Below are 17,545 nucleotides of genomic sequence, written 5' to 3'. Positions count from 1 at the left end.
TTCTTCTCTCACTGCAGCAAAAGATCTGGGGCATCTTTATTCTAAAAGGAATATACACTGATCCATTTTATGAGATATAATGATGAGGAACAGAAGTTTTTTTATTACTTTACTCACCAGTAATTTAGCACTTTTTTTATGTGTATCAATAAAATGTTTTTGAGTCGTGTAACGACCTGTTGTCAGACACTTTATTTGTTAGTGTGCCGATTTATAAAGACTACTGTTTAAACTGGAACACAAAGAGAATTGAAACGCCAAAACACTGACTTTTAGAACGTCATTTCATCATCCCTGAAAAAAGTAGAAGTAAAAAATCTAAATATGCAGGAAATATTTGTTTCCGTAAACACGAAGCTTTGTCTCTCCCACTGCACTCCACGGCCATCGCTGCTTTTCTCGGTGTCATCATTAGTGCAGTTCTCCGTCCAACGAGAGCAGCTGAGCTGGGTGTGTTCAGCCTCCTGCTTGTGATGCCCAGCGTCACCGCCTGGCTACCGTTACCTTGGTAACGCTGCTGCAGCAGCAAAGGGGATTCAGACAAGAGAGGGATGTTTGAGGAGGGGGGTGGGAGTCTCACATGTGAGCATCCTCATTCAAACGTACACACACACACACACACACACACACACTCTCTCTCTCTCTCTCACCTTCTGTGCCATGCATTTGCCTTTTCTTGTTTGTCTCACTTTCCATTTCGATGTTTTTCATTTACATAATTTTCTCCTCCTTTCAAACTCAACATTTTTCCATTTTTCCCAGCACTGACATGTCTTCTGTCAGCTGTTTTTAACTCATTAATCAAACCCGCTCCATTACTCAGAATATATATTATATTTATAAATTTAGCCACATCTCATTACACACTCTCTTATCTCCTCTCTTACACACACTCTGATACAGATACACACACACACACACACACTCTGAGGCAAGGGCAGGGTCGCCGCATCCATCAGTCACTGAGGACATAAATTGTCACCGTGGCAACAACCAGAGGCAAAAGAAGCAACCTGCTGGTCCTACAGGAATCCGCCAATCTGTTTGGCTCTGAGCAGCCACACAAGTTGAATAAATCCAAATAATTTATTTCTTACAAATTAAATGTTTTGTGTTTCCTTTATGCATCAAAATGATGAAAGACTTGGTGAAAATGTAATGCTACCTTCTGTGTTTAATTGTTTCGTCTCACCTAAATGTTTCATAGCAGCAAAGTGATTTCAGTATTAGACAAAGGAAAAGTAAATTCATGCAAAACAAATGTAAATAAAGGCAAAATGCAGCTTTTAAATGATTTATTAAGGTACCCTAATTTATTGGGGGGGGGGGGGGGGGACCAAACCAAACCATCCTAACTCTAGTTGAAAGTTATCATTCATTTGCATGTATTAATACTGTATTTTTAAATCAATTACAAATAAGCTGTAATTAATGAGCTAGTTTGGAAAACCAAGTCTGGTTCATCCCGCCACATGCAGGCCTGATTACCAACATGTTGTTGAACCTGAACACATAAAGTAGGCTAAAAGATCTCAAAAGCAACATCATGCATTCCAAGAAAATTAACAAAACCACAGAATAATGAATTCTGCTCTCTGCCAGATAATTCTAAAAGTAGAGTTTCTGAATTTTGACCTTTAAATAGGTCATTTATGCTGGTGAACCCCTTCATTTCAGCTGAGAGAAGAAGACCGGAACTAAATCCCTCCACAAATATGTGAGAAACCCATTCAGGCCACGCAGACGTGTAGCCAGATTTTTGTAAAAGCGAATATCCACCCTCCGCCCATCCATGAAAAAACTTTGGTTCCCACCACCTTATATCCAGCAAAAAAACAAACAAACAAACAAACTGTGCATTGTAAAGCACGATCATAGGAATGCCAAGCCTGTAGGTTGCAGTGGTTCCCAAAATGTTCTGTAGCTTTGCATAAAAACATCGCTTGGGCATGGAGTAAGTAGGTGTCGAGCAATAATGGTCCCCAACATCGTCCTTGGCCTGTAGTCTTCTACATAGAGCAGTATTTGAGCTTGTAAAAACAAACAAGTGTTTGTAAATACATGGTTGCACAGTGATGTGGCAGCATTTTGTCGCGGTCAGTGATGTTGAAAAATCTAAAACCCAGGTTATTTACATCCACAAGCAAATGCTGACAATGGAGATTTCGCAAATCTTCACTTCGGTGGAAATTTTTGAAAGAATCATTGGTACCATTCATCTTCACTTCTGTATGGATGACAGGCCAAATCGTTAAAAAATATTTTCTTGGATATCTGACAACGTGTGTGCAGGCTCTAAAAGTTGTCACAAATGATTGTTACAGTGTTAAAGATGTGGATTACACGTTTAAGCAACACATTTGCAGTGTTCTCTAGAAGGAATGAATGCCTTGCAGACAGAAATCAGGGCACAAAAAAGTCTGCAACCCCCCCCCCCCCCCCAACCGCACTTAGACACTGATGGCTGAGGGTGTGAGTGGGGTGGTGCGGTGGCATCAGCTGGCATATGCCGGATGATGCCCGCACTGCCCGCTCACCACAGCCATGGAATACACCTCATGATCACACAACACTATATTGGAGCAGGCGGAGGGAGACTAGGGGTCTTAGCCACCTCTGTTGTTGCTAGGCTTCCTGGGGCTGGAGGCTAGGAGGGAGATCTGGCCGTCTGGTTGGGGTCTGGGGTGGTGGGTTGCTTTGCTCAGCGTTAGGCAGGGGGAGCCTGCTCATCAGCACCCCAGCAGAAAGGGTCGAACTCTGGGAACTGGAAATAGTTGTACCCTTTGTGCAGCAGTACCGGGACCAGAGTGAATAGGGTGTGTATGGGGAGCATGAGTGGGTGTCCGGCGTGCATTTTTGTAAGTCTTTGGTTGTATGTGCATGTGTGAGCATGAGGGAGGGAGTGTGTGACTGTGTTTGTGTATGACTGTATATGTCAGGTGGGGCTCTTGACTCCTCCCTTCTCCTGGGACTTCTTTTGGTGATATAGATCTTCGTCTCCCCTCTCCCTGCCACATTTGGTGTGGAGTGTGATGCCTTGGTCTGCCTGAGTATTCGTGGCTCCCAGGTTAGGGGGTTTAAAATTTTTGGAGTCTTCCTGATCAATCCCAGTGGCTGCCTGGTGGGATCTGGGTCCCTGGGCTCTGCTGGGTCCCCGGCGGGGGTGGTCGCCCCTGGGTCCCGGGTCGATGGGTCCCAGGGTCGGCCGGCTAGGGGGTGGGAGGCTGCGGGCGGGCCTGTGGGCTTGCCGCCGATATCTCCCGGGACTCTGCCGGCTGCTGGTTGTGGCCCCCAGGGGCAATCCTCTGTGCCTCTCGAGGGGGGAAGGGGCCTTTCTGGTCGCAGTCTCCCTGGGGTCCCTGTGCTCTGGGGCAGCTCCTGGATCTCTGGGACTTGGAGCCCCCTCCATCTCCTACACATCTTTGGGGGGCAGATCTGTGGTCCCTCACACTCTCTGTTGGACGCTCCTATAGAGAAACCTTACATAAACAAGCACGGGTACACACACAGGTGCTCACATGGTGCTCTCATAAGTATGTATACTTGGGCATGTTCAACACAAGCCTGTGGTTGCCATTAAATGCACTGTGATTTATTATCGTGTGATTGTTTAGTAAAACAACGTTGATTTTATATTTCTTCATCAAGTTGACGCAGTGATAGCTTGCTCCTGTTGTATTGTTGTGTGTCCCTTTTTGTTGTTTGTTTTTCTCTTTCTACAGGTCTAGAAGCAGGCTCTTGTTCATCAATGATTGTTTATTTTTGTTGTTTTAAGTATCAGGCGTGACATTAAAAGCAGACGCTTTGATGCTCCACCTGAGAGTAAATCTGTAAGGCTTGTCACCAGCATTCAGACATTATTTCTGTTTGCTTCACAGCCAGACAGGACACGGGGAAAAAAAGGAAAGAAAACATGTTTACACATGCAGACAATAAAACATATGAAGAATTTTAATTTATCGAAACTCAGAAAGCCATCATGTTTACTAGCATTTAGCATCTTTTTGGCCAATTTAGGCTCAAAATTTAGGTTTCAATGCATATCTTTCTGCCTCTTCGGTGGCCTCGTATACAATCACAGACATGGAGAGAAAACGGCTGGTTTAAAGACAGAAACGAGGCTCGGAGTAAAAGAGAATTCCGTTTCTCCTCTGGGGACCAACGTGGCATTCAAATCCACTTAAAAAAGCTCAACAGTGACGTGTCAGCTTTCATTTAACCAGCACAGTGGAGTGCAGATGATTAAGTGCTCTCTGATGGATCCAAACACACAATTTAAACCCAAACCATAAAAGACAAACGCATCACACAGCCATGATGTGCATCCAGCCTGTAGAAACTGAGAACAAATGAGAAAAAATATATTTTAGAGCACTCTAAAACAAGACGCATAGGTCAAAGAATTTCTGTTAATTGCAATTCAAAAAATAGACTTTGAGTGACTTGCAGCTTATTCAGGCATTTGTTAAACTGCTTTTATGCTTAAAAGACCAGATGAATAAAGACACATTGGAGAAAACGTGTTTTATGCTGAAAGGCAAATAACACATTTATTCTTGTTCACGTAGTAATCTTTAATTATGTTTTTTAAAATATATGATAGCCACAACAGACTTCTATTTTTTGGTTCCCTTTACCAATATTGTAAATTTACCAAGTTACACTTACAGGAATCCACAAGAGTTTGTAAGAATTACACTCTTAAAAATTGACATTCTTCAAATAAAATGAAAATGCATTAAAAACACAAGGATAAAAACCTGCATTCTTCTTTACAGATGCCGTCATGAAATGTGTCATTTTCAGAAAATAAGTCACAAATTTCACTTTTGTTTTCACGAGGTGTCAACTGTAGCAACTAGAGGAGGAAATCACAAAACTGACACCGAAACTAGATGTTAGCACTGATTCTTTGCCAAGCCAAATCTGAAGACACGTTTCCCCTCCTTTCTCCTCACAAATGACTTAATTACCAAACTGACTACAAAATCATCATTTTTTAAACAAGGTAAAATTTGTAGGCAGAAAAAGATTAAGATTAAGATTAGCCATATTAACTCATTCACTGCCAGCCGTTTCCTGATCACTAACGGCCTTCACTGCCAGCGTTTCTCCCCGTTTTTACTGTTTCTTTTAAGAGTCACAGAACGTTGCGCGCTAGCATGATGTTGATGCCAAAACAACCTAAACAAAGAGGAGACTCACCTCTTGCATCAGGAAGAAGCCACGTGTTCCGAGCGTTATCCGTTCTTTCATAATCCGTTGTCGAATTGTGATCGGCCAACGCTTTTCCGGTTCGCGCCTCACTTTTTTTTACAGGAACGGCCCAAAACGATCTACAGGGATTCCCAAAGTGTGGTGCGCGCACCCCTGGGGGTGCACGAGCTGCCGCTAGGGGGTGCGCGAGGTGAAAAGTGTAATGGCTGCGGAGCTCAGAGAAGTCTGTCATGTGTCACCATTAGCGTAGAAACTCATTTGTGGGTGGGCCAAAGAAAAAGTAAGTGGGCACAATAAATGTAATTGAAAACAAGTATATTTTTGCGCGCGTCCTCCACGTGTGCCCTAGCTTCATAATAACAATGCGCCGAGCTTCAGCACTCTGGCCTGCGCACGCCGATATGTTCCGTATTTGATCATTTTTAACGATGTTGGAGAAATCTGAAGGTGGTGAGTCATTCTGGCAGATTGTAATTAACACCTGTCTCATGCAGGTGTTCTGACATTGTAAACCTCACACACAGAACATTGTGGATGAAACTAAATAACAAGAAATGATTCCCATTCAGGCTATTAACAGCGCGCTGAAGATCTGAAGTTCAGAGTGCGTCTGTCAGAGGTCAGACGCGTTCCGGCTGAACCTCGGCTCACGGGTGCACAAGTGAGCACATCTGGGCTGGGCAGAAGTCATTTTACAACATTGGTTTAAATAGCGCGAGACGCGGTGACTTGAGTGGCTGTGCCGCGCGCGCACACACACACACACACACACAGATTCAATAAGCGCACACGCTGCTTTAACTCCGGCCCGCTGTCAGACTGAAGGCAGAAATAAACGCTGCCTCCACCGTGATAAAAACTTTTAAGAGGTTATTTTTCATTCAAGGTCAAATTAAGATATTAGCTTCTGGGATGAGTCGGGTCCGCTCCAGCCAGTGACTCCTCATGAACCTGACCACAACTTCTGTTACTGCAGCATTTGTTGTTCCAGTCCGCGTGGCAGCGGATCGCAGATTCAGCCACACCATAAAACAGCAATAAGTCTGTCTGAGGTAAAAGCGAACATCATGGCTATAGCTTTTCCATCTTTTCCCCTATAGACATTTGATTACGCACAAGTAGGTGATCAGTTCAGGTTTACGCAGAACAGAAGGAAGGAGAGCGCTCTGGCCGCACAGGTTAAACGTTCCTACTTTAAGAAAACCGTTAAATTGCATTCTTTATGTGCTACCTGGGCACTCTAAATATTTATTTAAAATTAAATCAAAGGAAATTGTAATGGTATCGAATGTTTATTAATTACTATTTAAAAAATGAAAGTGATGGGGAATTTTTTTAACCTGTCTGTTTAGCTTGACATCTGACATATATATATATATATACATACATATACATATATATATACATACATATACATATATATATATATATATATATATATATATATATGTATATATATATATATATATATATAGAGCCATGCCCCGATGTGGGGGCTGGGGGGGGGGGGGGGGGGTCGACATGGTCGGGACATAGAAGGGGGTGCGCGGCTACATAAGTTTGGGAACCACTGTCCTAACACATGGATGGTCTGCTTCCTGATCATGTGATCTGTGACGTATGCGGATGAAGATCGGCTTCAGGGGTGAGATGTTTGTTCTCTCAGCGCGGGGGCTCGTTCCGATGCTCAAACAGTAAAAACATGCAAATGACGACTTTAGTCGTCATTGGCAGTGAATGAGTTAATAATGTAAAAAAACAGCAAAGTCAGCTTTATAATGGGGCTCAAGCATCAAGCTGCAATTCCTTTGAAATTAATCAGTAATTCATAATTAAAATAATAGTTATTTCATTTGCACCATCCAGACCTGATAATAACACTGACATGTACACCAGGAATTTAATTGAAGTCCATGCGTATGAGACCATATGAACTCAGCCTCACAACAATAAACTACGGGCAGAAAAACTTTATGAAAAAAAGGCTGAATAACGGAAGTGGTAGTTATTTGTTAGCAAAGCCGCAGCTAACGCTGTTAAGTTATTGCTACTAGTTTTATAACTCTGTCATAGGGCTGGGCGATGTTGCCTAAAATCAACATAAATAATAAATGGACGGTAACTACAGGTATGCGCATAAACAAAAGTTGACCACTAGATGGGGCTGTCACGTGTATCACGTTTAGTCACATTTTTACGTGACTCAAGTTGGTACGACTTCTTAAAGAAACATGAACGTTGCCAACCTACACACATCTTTTCTTTAATTATAAAATGTATTAATATGGGAGAAATTATCTCTTTAAGAGTCAGAAATTTTGATAAGGATACATTTTCAATTCATTGCCCAGCCCTACTCTATCGTCATAAATTATACTTCAACTATTCAGATTAGTGACCTCTTTTAGTTTAAAAAAGGAAGACTACCATTCAATGATTACACCATCTTCTCTACCCCATCAGCAAAAAATAAAACTTTAAATCTAAATGGAACCAAGGAGATGATGGTAAAACAAGGTAAGCGCCCCCTTGTGGCTGGTTCCAGCTCAAATATTAAAAGGTATAGCAAAAGATGGCCTTGTTCCAAATGAGCAATGCCTCACCTGGAAAAAAAGACAAGAGCAGAAGGACGCGGCAGGGGGAGTGGCTAAAAGCCGGCACTAAGGTCGGACAGATTTTCCTACGTGAAGCTCGTGGGTGATGATGGATGAAGATAATGCGTTAGCGTTCATACTTGTTAAATTTTTCATTTTATTTCTGGTGCCTGTTAGCAACTGAATAACATATTGTAGACGTGCACATGAAGATATGACTGTAATCATAAGTAAAGGTTAGCAGCTGTAGATTTTTTGTGTGACAAAAGAACACAAATCCTCTGTATGGCCTATATAGCTGTCATCATCAACGTAACATGATTTACAGAATACATATGAACAACTAACATTTTGCATTCTACCACCAGGTGTTTGGATCAAAATGTGAACCAATCAGATCTTAGATCAGGTGAGAGCCAGGGGTTTCCCGCTATGCCCTAGGGTTTGCAGCCGGTGGAGAGCAACTGCAGCGCCTTGCTCCAAAATCTGCGGCCGCCTTGATCTCACGAGGTTATTGTTGCTTACATAGGCATGGCGTCAGAGCATGCCGGGGTCAAGTCGGACACAAATCTAACGGGCATGCACTGCGTGCCAATCACCGGTGATTTCATCTGCGCAGAACTGGCTCATCTCGAACACGGCCTATGTTTCTGAATTTCAGGAAAGAACCGCCAGCTCCTCATTTTGGAAAGAAAAATGCGCATGGGAAGAACACCCAGTTATCCTTGTTACAAGTAGCTGCCAGCCTCAGCAAAAGATGAAGATCACGATCTGATGAGACCAACAGGACCACATCATCTGCAAAAAGCAGAAGCCTGATCCTTAAGCCACCAACACGGATCCCCTCAACGCCTGAGCTGTTCTGAACTTCTGGGCCAACTGCCTTTTGTTTTTAGAGTGATGACGAGTACAATCCTTCAAAATGCATTAAAAATAACACGGACAACTTCACTCAATACTAAATTCAACACTCCACCCAACAAAACCCTGGCTCAGCTTCAGTCTGCTCATGAGGCTTTTAAACCTTTTCACTTTAATCACAAGCCTCTTTTAGAGGCAGAAAAGCCTTTGACTGCTGGCTGCAGTCAGAAACATCTGGCATGTACCTTCACAGTGACGTTCAAACACAACACCGTGCCGTTTTATTGATTTAGGCAGAGTTAAGATCCAGATCACAGGCATGTTTCATGTTTCAAGACAGCTGGAGCGACTGAAGTCGATTCTACATATGAGGGAGGGAATTCAAATGAAAACAGGAGGAAAAAAAACACTAACCAAAGGAAAATGTGAGGAGTTTAGAATGAAAAGAGGAGGGCGATAAATCAACATGAAGGGAAACAGCAAGACAAGGCGAAAGGGTTGATGGAACAATTAAACCAAATGCAGAAAAGATAAAACGAAACAGGTGTGGCAGACGTCCCAGTCCACACCACCCATCTGGTTGTGTCACCGTGGAAACTGACTTGTTGTCTTTTATTGTTGATCATCCAACTCAGAATGAAAGGAGGGAACCTGAATCTGTCCGGGATGTTCTTTTATTAGATTGTTAGAGGACCAAATCCATCCATCCATCCATTTTCAGCTGCTTATCCTGAGTCGGGTCGCAGGGGCAGCAACCTAAGCGGGGAGGCCCAGACTTCCCTCTCCCCAGCCACCTGGGCCAGCTCCTCCAGGGGAATCCCACTGCGTTTCCTGGCCAGCTGATAGACATAGTCCCTCCAGCGTGTCCTGGGTCTTCCTTTAGGTCTCCTCCCTGTCGGACGAGTCCTTATTTAGCGTTTGATCTACCTTCCTACTCTCACCTGTGGTCACAAGCTTTGGGTAGTAGCTTTGGATACAAGCAGCCAAAATTAGTTTTCCCCGCAGAGTGGCTGGACTCTCCCTTAGAGACAGGGTGAGGAGCTCTGTCATCCGGGAGGGGCTCAGAGCAGATTTGCTGCTCCTCCACATCGAGAGGAGCCAGTTGAGGTGGCTCGGGCATCTAGTTAGGATGCCTCCTGGTCACCTGCCTGGTGAGGTTTTTTGGAACTTCGCCTTCCGGCCCAGCTTTCTCGTCACCACGACAGATCGGTATAACACCTGCATCGCTTTAGACGCAGCACCAATCCTCCAACCGATCTCATACTCCATCATTCCCTAACTGGTGAACAAGACCCCGAGATACTTAAACTTCTCCACTTGAAGCAGGACTTCGTACCTGACCTGAAGAAGACAATCTACCCTTTTCTGACTGAAGACCATGGTCTCGAGGACCAAACCACTACATAATAATCAATTCTGTCTCATTTTGCTTTTTAAAGAAATTGTCTCAAGATTATTATATTTTTCTCTAACTTTCTTAAAACATTTATCATAAAAAATTAAGAGCAGATTAGAGTCTAATCTAGACAGAAACCCCTGATGTAATCCAAACGAGCAATTTCTGTATACCTTGTATTGTACAAGGTTTATGGACAGATGAGAGGAATAATTGGTCGCAACCTGCAGAATCATAATATAAATGACTTTATTTGCTAGTTTTTATTATAACAGCTCGACATTATCAGATAAACAGCAAGCTTGCTCGTTTTAAAACCTGCAAGATTTAGAATTAAAACAAATAGTCAAAGTTTTAAAATAGCTGCTGATTATTTTTTCATGAACTCACTTCCTAATTAGTACTTTATGAGTTTCCTGTTCCTGGATGAAAAATCCAACGTAGCTTAATTTTAAGGTTTTAATTATTATTTGAGTGAATGTGAGCATAACTTTGAACAAAACAATGAAATGAATCTATATTTTGGAAAGCCGGATTGTTGCAGCTGTTCGTCCTGTGTTATTGATCTGATGAGACATGAACCATACAGAGTCAAAGCAACGGTGGCTCATGCAGCACGCTGATAGGCTGCTCTAGTGTTTGGTTACCTGGGTTAAAATGAAACGCTTTTTCATTTATTTATTTAATTTTTGCAAGACCATGGCCTTGCAAAAACACTGCAGCGTTTCACTCCCCCTCCCCCTCCTAGATAATTACCAGACTAATGATGTCACCTGTAAATTAGAGTAACAGGGAGGTTTGTTTTTGTGCAACAGGATCTCGACAATCCAGTCATTAAGTTCTGCTCATCGTAATTAGATATCAGAAGGTTTTTGTTCTTACCTTCATGTCTCCAATGACAGTCTGGAAGAGCCCCCCCAGCGCGCTGCACTCCCTCTCCATCACCGTCTCCATCTTCAGCTGTGTGAACGGAAATTACCAACACGCTTCACTGGCAACTCCTGAAGTCCATACGCAACGCGTAACAAACACAGCCACGGGAAAGGTGAAGGTCGGTGCCAATCAGAGCGCTCAGCGTCGCGCAGCGGGGTTTCCCCGGCTGATGGAGCCCGAAACACGGACGGAAGGTGCAGAGGAGCCGGTGGATGTCCGCTCGGAGCCGGTTGGTCCCATGTCCACTGGAGGAGGAGGGGAGACCGGTGGAGAGCAGCAACTTCACACCGAGCTGCGCCTCCGGTGTCTGGGGGGTGGGGGTGGGGGGGGTGGGGGGGGGGGAATCTGGGTGTTGTCTTTTGACTCATTCTGAGCCAATCACAGCAGCTTAGTGAAACCTTAAAAAAAAGCTTTGAATGACAAATAAAATAAATAAGCCTAATGCCATAATCACACTCTCCTTATTGCATTCTATAATTAAGTTTCACACAATAAATAAATTTCACGTTCATGTTTAACTTTGAACAGTGAATTAAAATGGTTTAAGTCTCGTTACCAATAAAGCTTTGGTTTGCCATAATGTTTCAACTACATTTTATTTTATTTTAAATTAAATATTTGATCAGAAAGTTTGTGGTTCTTTTGGATGAAAGTTAAAAGTAAAGATCTTTTTTTTAATCACACTGTATTTAATACCTTTTAATTCTTGAAATGTGTACATTTTCAGCATTTTCAATGCTTTAGTTTTCTTGTTCACTCTTTTTTTAATCTTTTTGCTCCAATAGGGAATGAAATTTCTGCTGCGACACCAAATTTTCTCCACAGACTGACGATAAAGTTTTTCTACCAGCACAACAGATACGTGCTTTTTTTGTCACGTAGATGTTGCCATCTAGTGGAAATACGAATGAACTGCAGCTAATTGATTACTTTATTTTTAAGGAAAGAAAAACTGGCTGAATGTATTTTTCATTAAATGTGTGAAATTATTGAAATACTCTCCTTGATATTCTAGCAATAATCATTGGATTCACTCCTTTTTTCTGTCTGAAGAGCTGTTAAGGACTAAAATAGGCTGCTCTCAAGACTATCCATTAGTGATTGATTAGTTAGGGATCCAATCCACCTTTATTTGTATAGCACTCTATACACAACACTGTCGACCAAAGTGCTTCACACACAGATAAAAACATACCGACATAATTAAAAACAGCATGGGTAATATATTAAAACATAAAAAAACATTGTAAAATAAATAAAACACAACACTGCTTAAAGACAAGAATGGATAAGAATTATCAGTCAGTGTTAAAAGCCAGTGAGATGGACCATAGGTCTACAGGATGTGAGGAGAGATTCTGCAACAATTTATGAAAAAAATCCATAAAGGGGAGCAAAAGTGATAAATAAGTTAACTGCACAAACAGCTGCTTCAATGAAAAGTTTGATCTTAACAAAAAAAAAACATTTTTTTAAAGATGACTACACACACATGAGAACAGGAACAAGTACAGATTAAATTAAATGTCCTAAACCAAAGAGCCCGAATCAGTGGTAAACAGGTTTCAACCATCGTGCCAGAGGTGAGGCTCAAATACTCGTCCGAATGTTCTCAAGCGTTATATTTATTATTTTTATTAAAATCTTTTCCTGTCAGCTGCTTTTTATAATTTTCCCTCCTTTAGTTTGTCCTTAATGTTGAATTTTTGCTCAAAGATTTCAGGCGGGCACAAAGAAAAGCCAAATTCCAAGAAACTGAACAGAACTGGAGAATTTCAGGGCTGCAGGAAGAGCTCCAGCTGGTGAGTTGTTTTTTCTTTTGGGAGAAAGATCGATGATCAGATGGAGTTGGCAGTGCTCTCATTTTAACCCAAAACCCACCACTTAATGACAGGGAACAAAACACACATGGTGACACGTCTGTGCCTATAAGCAGGGTTCTCTTTCATTATCCTCCCTAAAAAAGGAGAACAATGACCTAATAATAAGCTATCAGAGTGGCAGAGGGGCAACGATGGGCCAAACCGTTACAGCCGGAGATTTGGAGACAAGGTTAGAGATGGGCTTTACTGTACCAACAAGGGTCTTTAGGCTTTAGACCTGAAAGTGTCAAAACCATAAAATTCCAACCTTCAGAGACGACTCAAAACCCTGCTTGGATGTCATGTCTAAATTTATTTCACATTCTTTAAAAAAAACATTTTTTATGCATCATTTTAGAATAATTTGAATTACTAATTTAACTACATTGAACTCAGTTGGAATTTAATTTGTATTTTTTCCCTTCTCGTTCAACAAATCAGTTTGTTTTGATTACTTTTGTAATAACTGGATCTGTTGTTGTAAAGAAGAAGAAATGGGCCAAATCTTCAGATCTTTGGCATCAACGAGCAACCTCTGAGGGATGGAGCACATGCCTTAACCACCGAATTGTCTCCAGTACAAAGAAATTATTTGAACAAAAACCGTGTTTTGACTCAGAAGCTGCAGGTGTGCTGCTGGAGAATCGCATTTTACAGACGGAACCGGCTCCCGAACCAAGCCGAATAGTAACGCACCGGTGCGAGGGGGTAAACAGCGCGTGCATCGGAGGAACCGGACTGATGCCTTTAAACAACTGCGGTAAAAGTGCAGCTGTTTAAAGAGCAAGTCACCCCCTACAAGAAACTTACTTCACTCCCACTTCATGTTTGAAAAATGCAACAAATGTTGTTGCTTGGCAGACCGAGAGGGCGGAGCCGCTAACAAATACACACACACACAAACACAGGCTCACAATGGCATTGTGACATCATAATGTACCAGATAACATCATAGCATACCTCTTAGCCAGTAGCGGTGGCAGATTTAAATTCAAATACAGTGCAGAATTTTTCCCTGACGATGGCGCAACACTGACAGTTTTAGGCAGAATATTTGAATTTTAACCAAGATGCACTGAACTGCCAAATTATTGATGACACGTGTCTGCAGCACGATTAGACACTCCTTTATATAGTTTATCAGCAAAAAAAATGTGATTTGGGGGTGACTTGCTCTTTAACCTCCTCATTATAAAGTGCACACACACGCTCGCGCTGCAAAGCGCAATATTTTTAATTTATCTGGAGTATAAATATATTTTTTACTCTAGAACGGACACGATTGAAACTGTAGCGAAGTACAATACTTAAAAAAACGCTTAAGGTAAAATAAAAATCACGAAAACGTCAGAGAGACCTACACGGGTTCTTGAGGTTCAAATAGAAGAGGGAACTCTTCAATTTGGACTAAATCCTGAGGTTTGCCTGACTGCAGCCTTTTCCCTGGCATTTTCCACTGAGTGGAGTTGCTGAGGGCAAACCAAGCCCCCACAATGGAGCTCCAAAATTGAGTCAAACCCAGAAGTACCAAAAGTTGCAGTTCCACCCTCATCCACTAGGGGCTGGTGTCAGAAGCGAGCAAATCCTCATTGACTCCCATGTTAAAAATACCAATTTCACAGCAGAAATAAACAGGTTTACAGCCTGGTACCAAAACATGTTTTTGGTTTAAATGATCTAGTTTACACTCATGACAACTCTGAGGGGGGTGAATTTTTTTCTCACTCTTCTGTTTAAGTGTATTAAAAGCCTAAAATTCTGTATAATTAATGAGAATCAGACCCACGTGACCACAGAGCTAGCTATCATTTTAACATGTAGCATGTACTGTTTAACCATGAAATTTAAATGTAAAATACGGTAAAATAATTAATAGGGCATATGTCAATGGGTAAAACCCAGTGCATTTAACATAAAAATGGGTTGAAATTGTTGAAATATGACGGAGCGCTTGGAGGGACACTTCTGTGTTCCATTCTTCCATCCGGTTCTCCCCAGCGGTCAGGCCGGTGCATGTCTGACCGATGCGGTGCCTAGCTGCTGCACGGGCTGACCGCTCGTGGAGCTCTCGGATTCAGAGAGAGACCTGACCGCAGAAATACTGCAGCTCGGTGAGTTGTTTGATAGTGCTTGATGTTAGTCTCCAGAAGTCTATAGGGCATACAGGGTTTCCCCTAAATCCCACCGCCACGCCGACAAGATCCCAAATTTTTTTTGTTTTTTTGTTGGCGCTGTTTCCCGAAGAAGCAGCGGGAACTACTATGTTGTCGTTTGTGATCACAGCCGGCGGGCAGCAAGGAGGAGCAGGCCGGGCAAGGTGCAGTTACAGCATAAGTTACTGAGTTTAAAATTAGAAAGGTAGCAGTGGATATAATGCTTTTTGGTTTACATGTTTCAGCAGCATTAAGATAAACGAGTGTTGACGATCTAGACAGGGTTTCCTCCAGTGCTTACTAGGCCAGATTTTCCTCCCCCCACCAGGCTAAGCATCACTTATTCATGTAAAATGTATTTATTTTTTCATGTCTGACTTTAACCGCATCTAATACTGTATTACGATGTGAGCGCAGCAGCGACAACTTAAGATCGATGTGTGAGCAGCCTGAGAGGTCGGGTGTTTTCATCTGAACCTTTAAAACCTCCAGCAGGCTACGCTGCACTATTGACGTGTTAGCGCGCGGCGCTAACAACTTAGCAACGTGTGTCTCGGAGAAAGCGTGAAAACTCGTTGGACGCTTCTTCTGAAGTGGGAAAATAACACCTCTTCTTAAGCAGAGCACGACATCGCCTCGGCTCGATCACGGCCGTGCCGGACGGAGCTCGACAACATTGATCCAGCACAGCCACTGGGTCGTTGGAGCTGCCACCGGGCCTGCCTGAAGGAACACCAGCAGGTTTCATCAGACTCGTAAAGTTTGTTGTTTTTGCTGGGGACCCCCTGTATTTTACCGCTCCCTCCTGCAGTCTTCCCCTATTAGCATTTCTGTAAATTCCGTGTATCAATAGAAAAAATCTCTGCCTCTGCCTGCTGCAGTAAATGTAGTCTCCAAATAATAAGAGGTGCATTCATCTGTGTATCTCCTTTGATCCGCATTAGTGATATTTTCAGCACCAGAACAGTGAAGCAACAGATTCCTGAGTTTGTTAGTGATTTTATTTATTAGGTGCATCTAACCTGTTATTTTTCTCTCGCTCTTTTTGCTTTTTGTTTTCGTGAGGCTTATATTGAGGTATGCTCGAGTCCATAAATTACGGTAAGTATTTTAAACCCATATGCTTAATTACTTCTTTGTATGAAGTTTTCTTCTAGGTGATCCAGAGAGGTTTGACCTTTGGGTGAGCAACCAAAGAAGAGAGTGCTGGACTCCCAATTCACACTCCCGCTTGTGCAGTGAACACTTTGAGAGTCATCACTTCACCACGGACTCCAGGGTACAAACACATTACTTCATATTTTGGTTGAGATTAAAAAAATTGAAGCACTAGCTGTTTATATTGTGTTTTTTGTACATAAGACTTTTTAACAGACAAATTTGTCTCTCATTCTCCACCTCTTCATGCGCTCGCCACCTCTAAACACTTGCTGTGCATCGTTTCACTCCTCCAGTCACGGGGAATAAAAACGTTCATGTTTTTAGAGTTGTTTTGCTAGGTGTTCTTCAAGTTTCTCCGTGTCTGCCGCTAGTTATCCTCGGCTCTTTGTTTTTGAGTGCGCAATGGCGGTGGTGTAGACGACAGCAGCGTCCTGACCAATCACAAGCTTGCGCTGTCCGTCTCGTTAAACGGATGTTTAAAAAAGTGGGCTCGACTCCGTGCGTACTTGCGTGCCTGCTGGGGCCCTACGCAAGGACGGATAATGGAGTTGCGTGTCTCCGCACTGACGCAGGAGAAGCATGAATCAGGCTTAAGATCAACCCTCCTATATTCATGAAACCAAAGAAGTCCAATTGCCTTCTTTAAAAATCCTTTTGATGCCATACTGAACAACTGTTTTATTTGATTCTAATTTTAATGATTCTGTTTCAGGTGGAAATGCTGTGTGATTCCTGTGTCCTGTGGCCCATGACCTGTGTCAGCCCGGTTCTGGATGTGGCCTTGCTGAGTTCTCTGTAGCAAGGTTTTCTGGCACTTGGGGCCGTTCCAGAGTGCACCTGATCCTTGGAGGTCTAACACTTCACATCCCAGCACACGCACGAACACATGCTTATCGATGTTTGTTGTTCATGATGTTTGTGGTTCATGGTTTACATGTTTATAGTTGTTCATCCCACCTTTTCTTGATGACTCTTAGAAATGTTTCTTCACAGGTGCAGCTGCTGGTTGCTGTTTTTTATGTTGGTTTCCTAATTGTATTAATTTTTCTCTTATTTACTTGTTTATCCTCTATCAACAGTCTTTATTCCAGATTGGTTCAGCATTTACATGCTGATGTGGCGATACATAACCCAAACCAATATTACTCAAGGGGAACCTCGTACACATTAAGGCTCCTCTTGATAGAGCAAATCTGACGGACAGACCACCTTTCTTCTGTCATGTTGCTGTACAGGACATTTTTAGAGTTTTTCTTTTTAAAGATAAATAGTATTACATTTAAAGAGCAATACATTCACATTATCATTTTTCCACACTTTCTGTATACCTGTATTTTGTTGTTTTTCAATAAAGAATGACAAATTATT

At 42.3% G+C, this 17,545-nt stretch overlaps 1 protein-coding gene across 4 annotated transcripts in view; it reads right to left on the bottom strand.

Moving 5' to 3' along the window:
- LOC107394409 (MTSS I-BAR domain containing 1) overlaps nt 1–11,324 on the bottom strand; it is a 69,709-nt gene extending 58,385 nt beyond the window's left edge. For all 4 annotated transcript variants that reach the window (XM_015973331.3, XM_015973333.3, XM_015973332.3 and 1 more), the window contains exon 1: nt 10,951–11,324. In XM_015973331.3, the coding sequence (XP_015828817.3) occupies nt 10,951–11,022 (72 nt within the window). In that variant the 5' untranslated portion in view covers nt 11,023–11,324. The remainder of the gene's footprint in view (nt 1–10,950) is intronic.
- Nucleotides 11,325–17,545: the final 6,221 nt, after the last annotated feature.

Source organism: Nothobranchius furzeri, chromosome 19, assembly GCF_043380555.1.
Source record: "Nothobranchius furzeri strain GRZ-AD chromosome 19, NfurGRZ-RIMD1, whole genome shotgun sequence".
NCBI lineage: Eukaryota > Metazoa > Chordata > Actinopteri > Cyprinodontiformes > Nothobranchiidae > Nothobranchius > Nothobranchius furzeri.
Note: the sequence above shows the minus strand (reverse complement) of the source record. Positions and strands in the feature narration are given on the sequence as shown.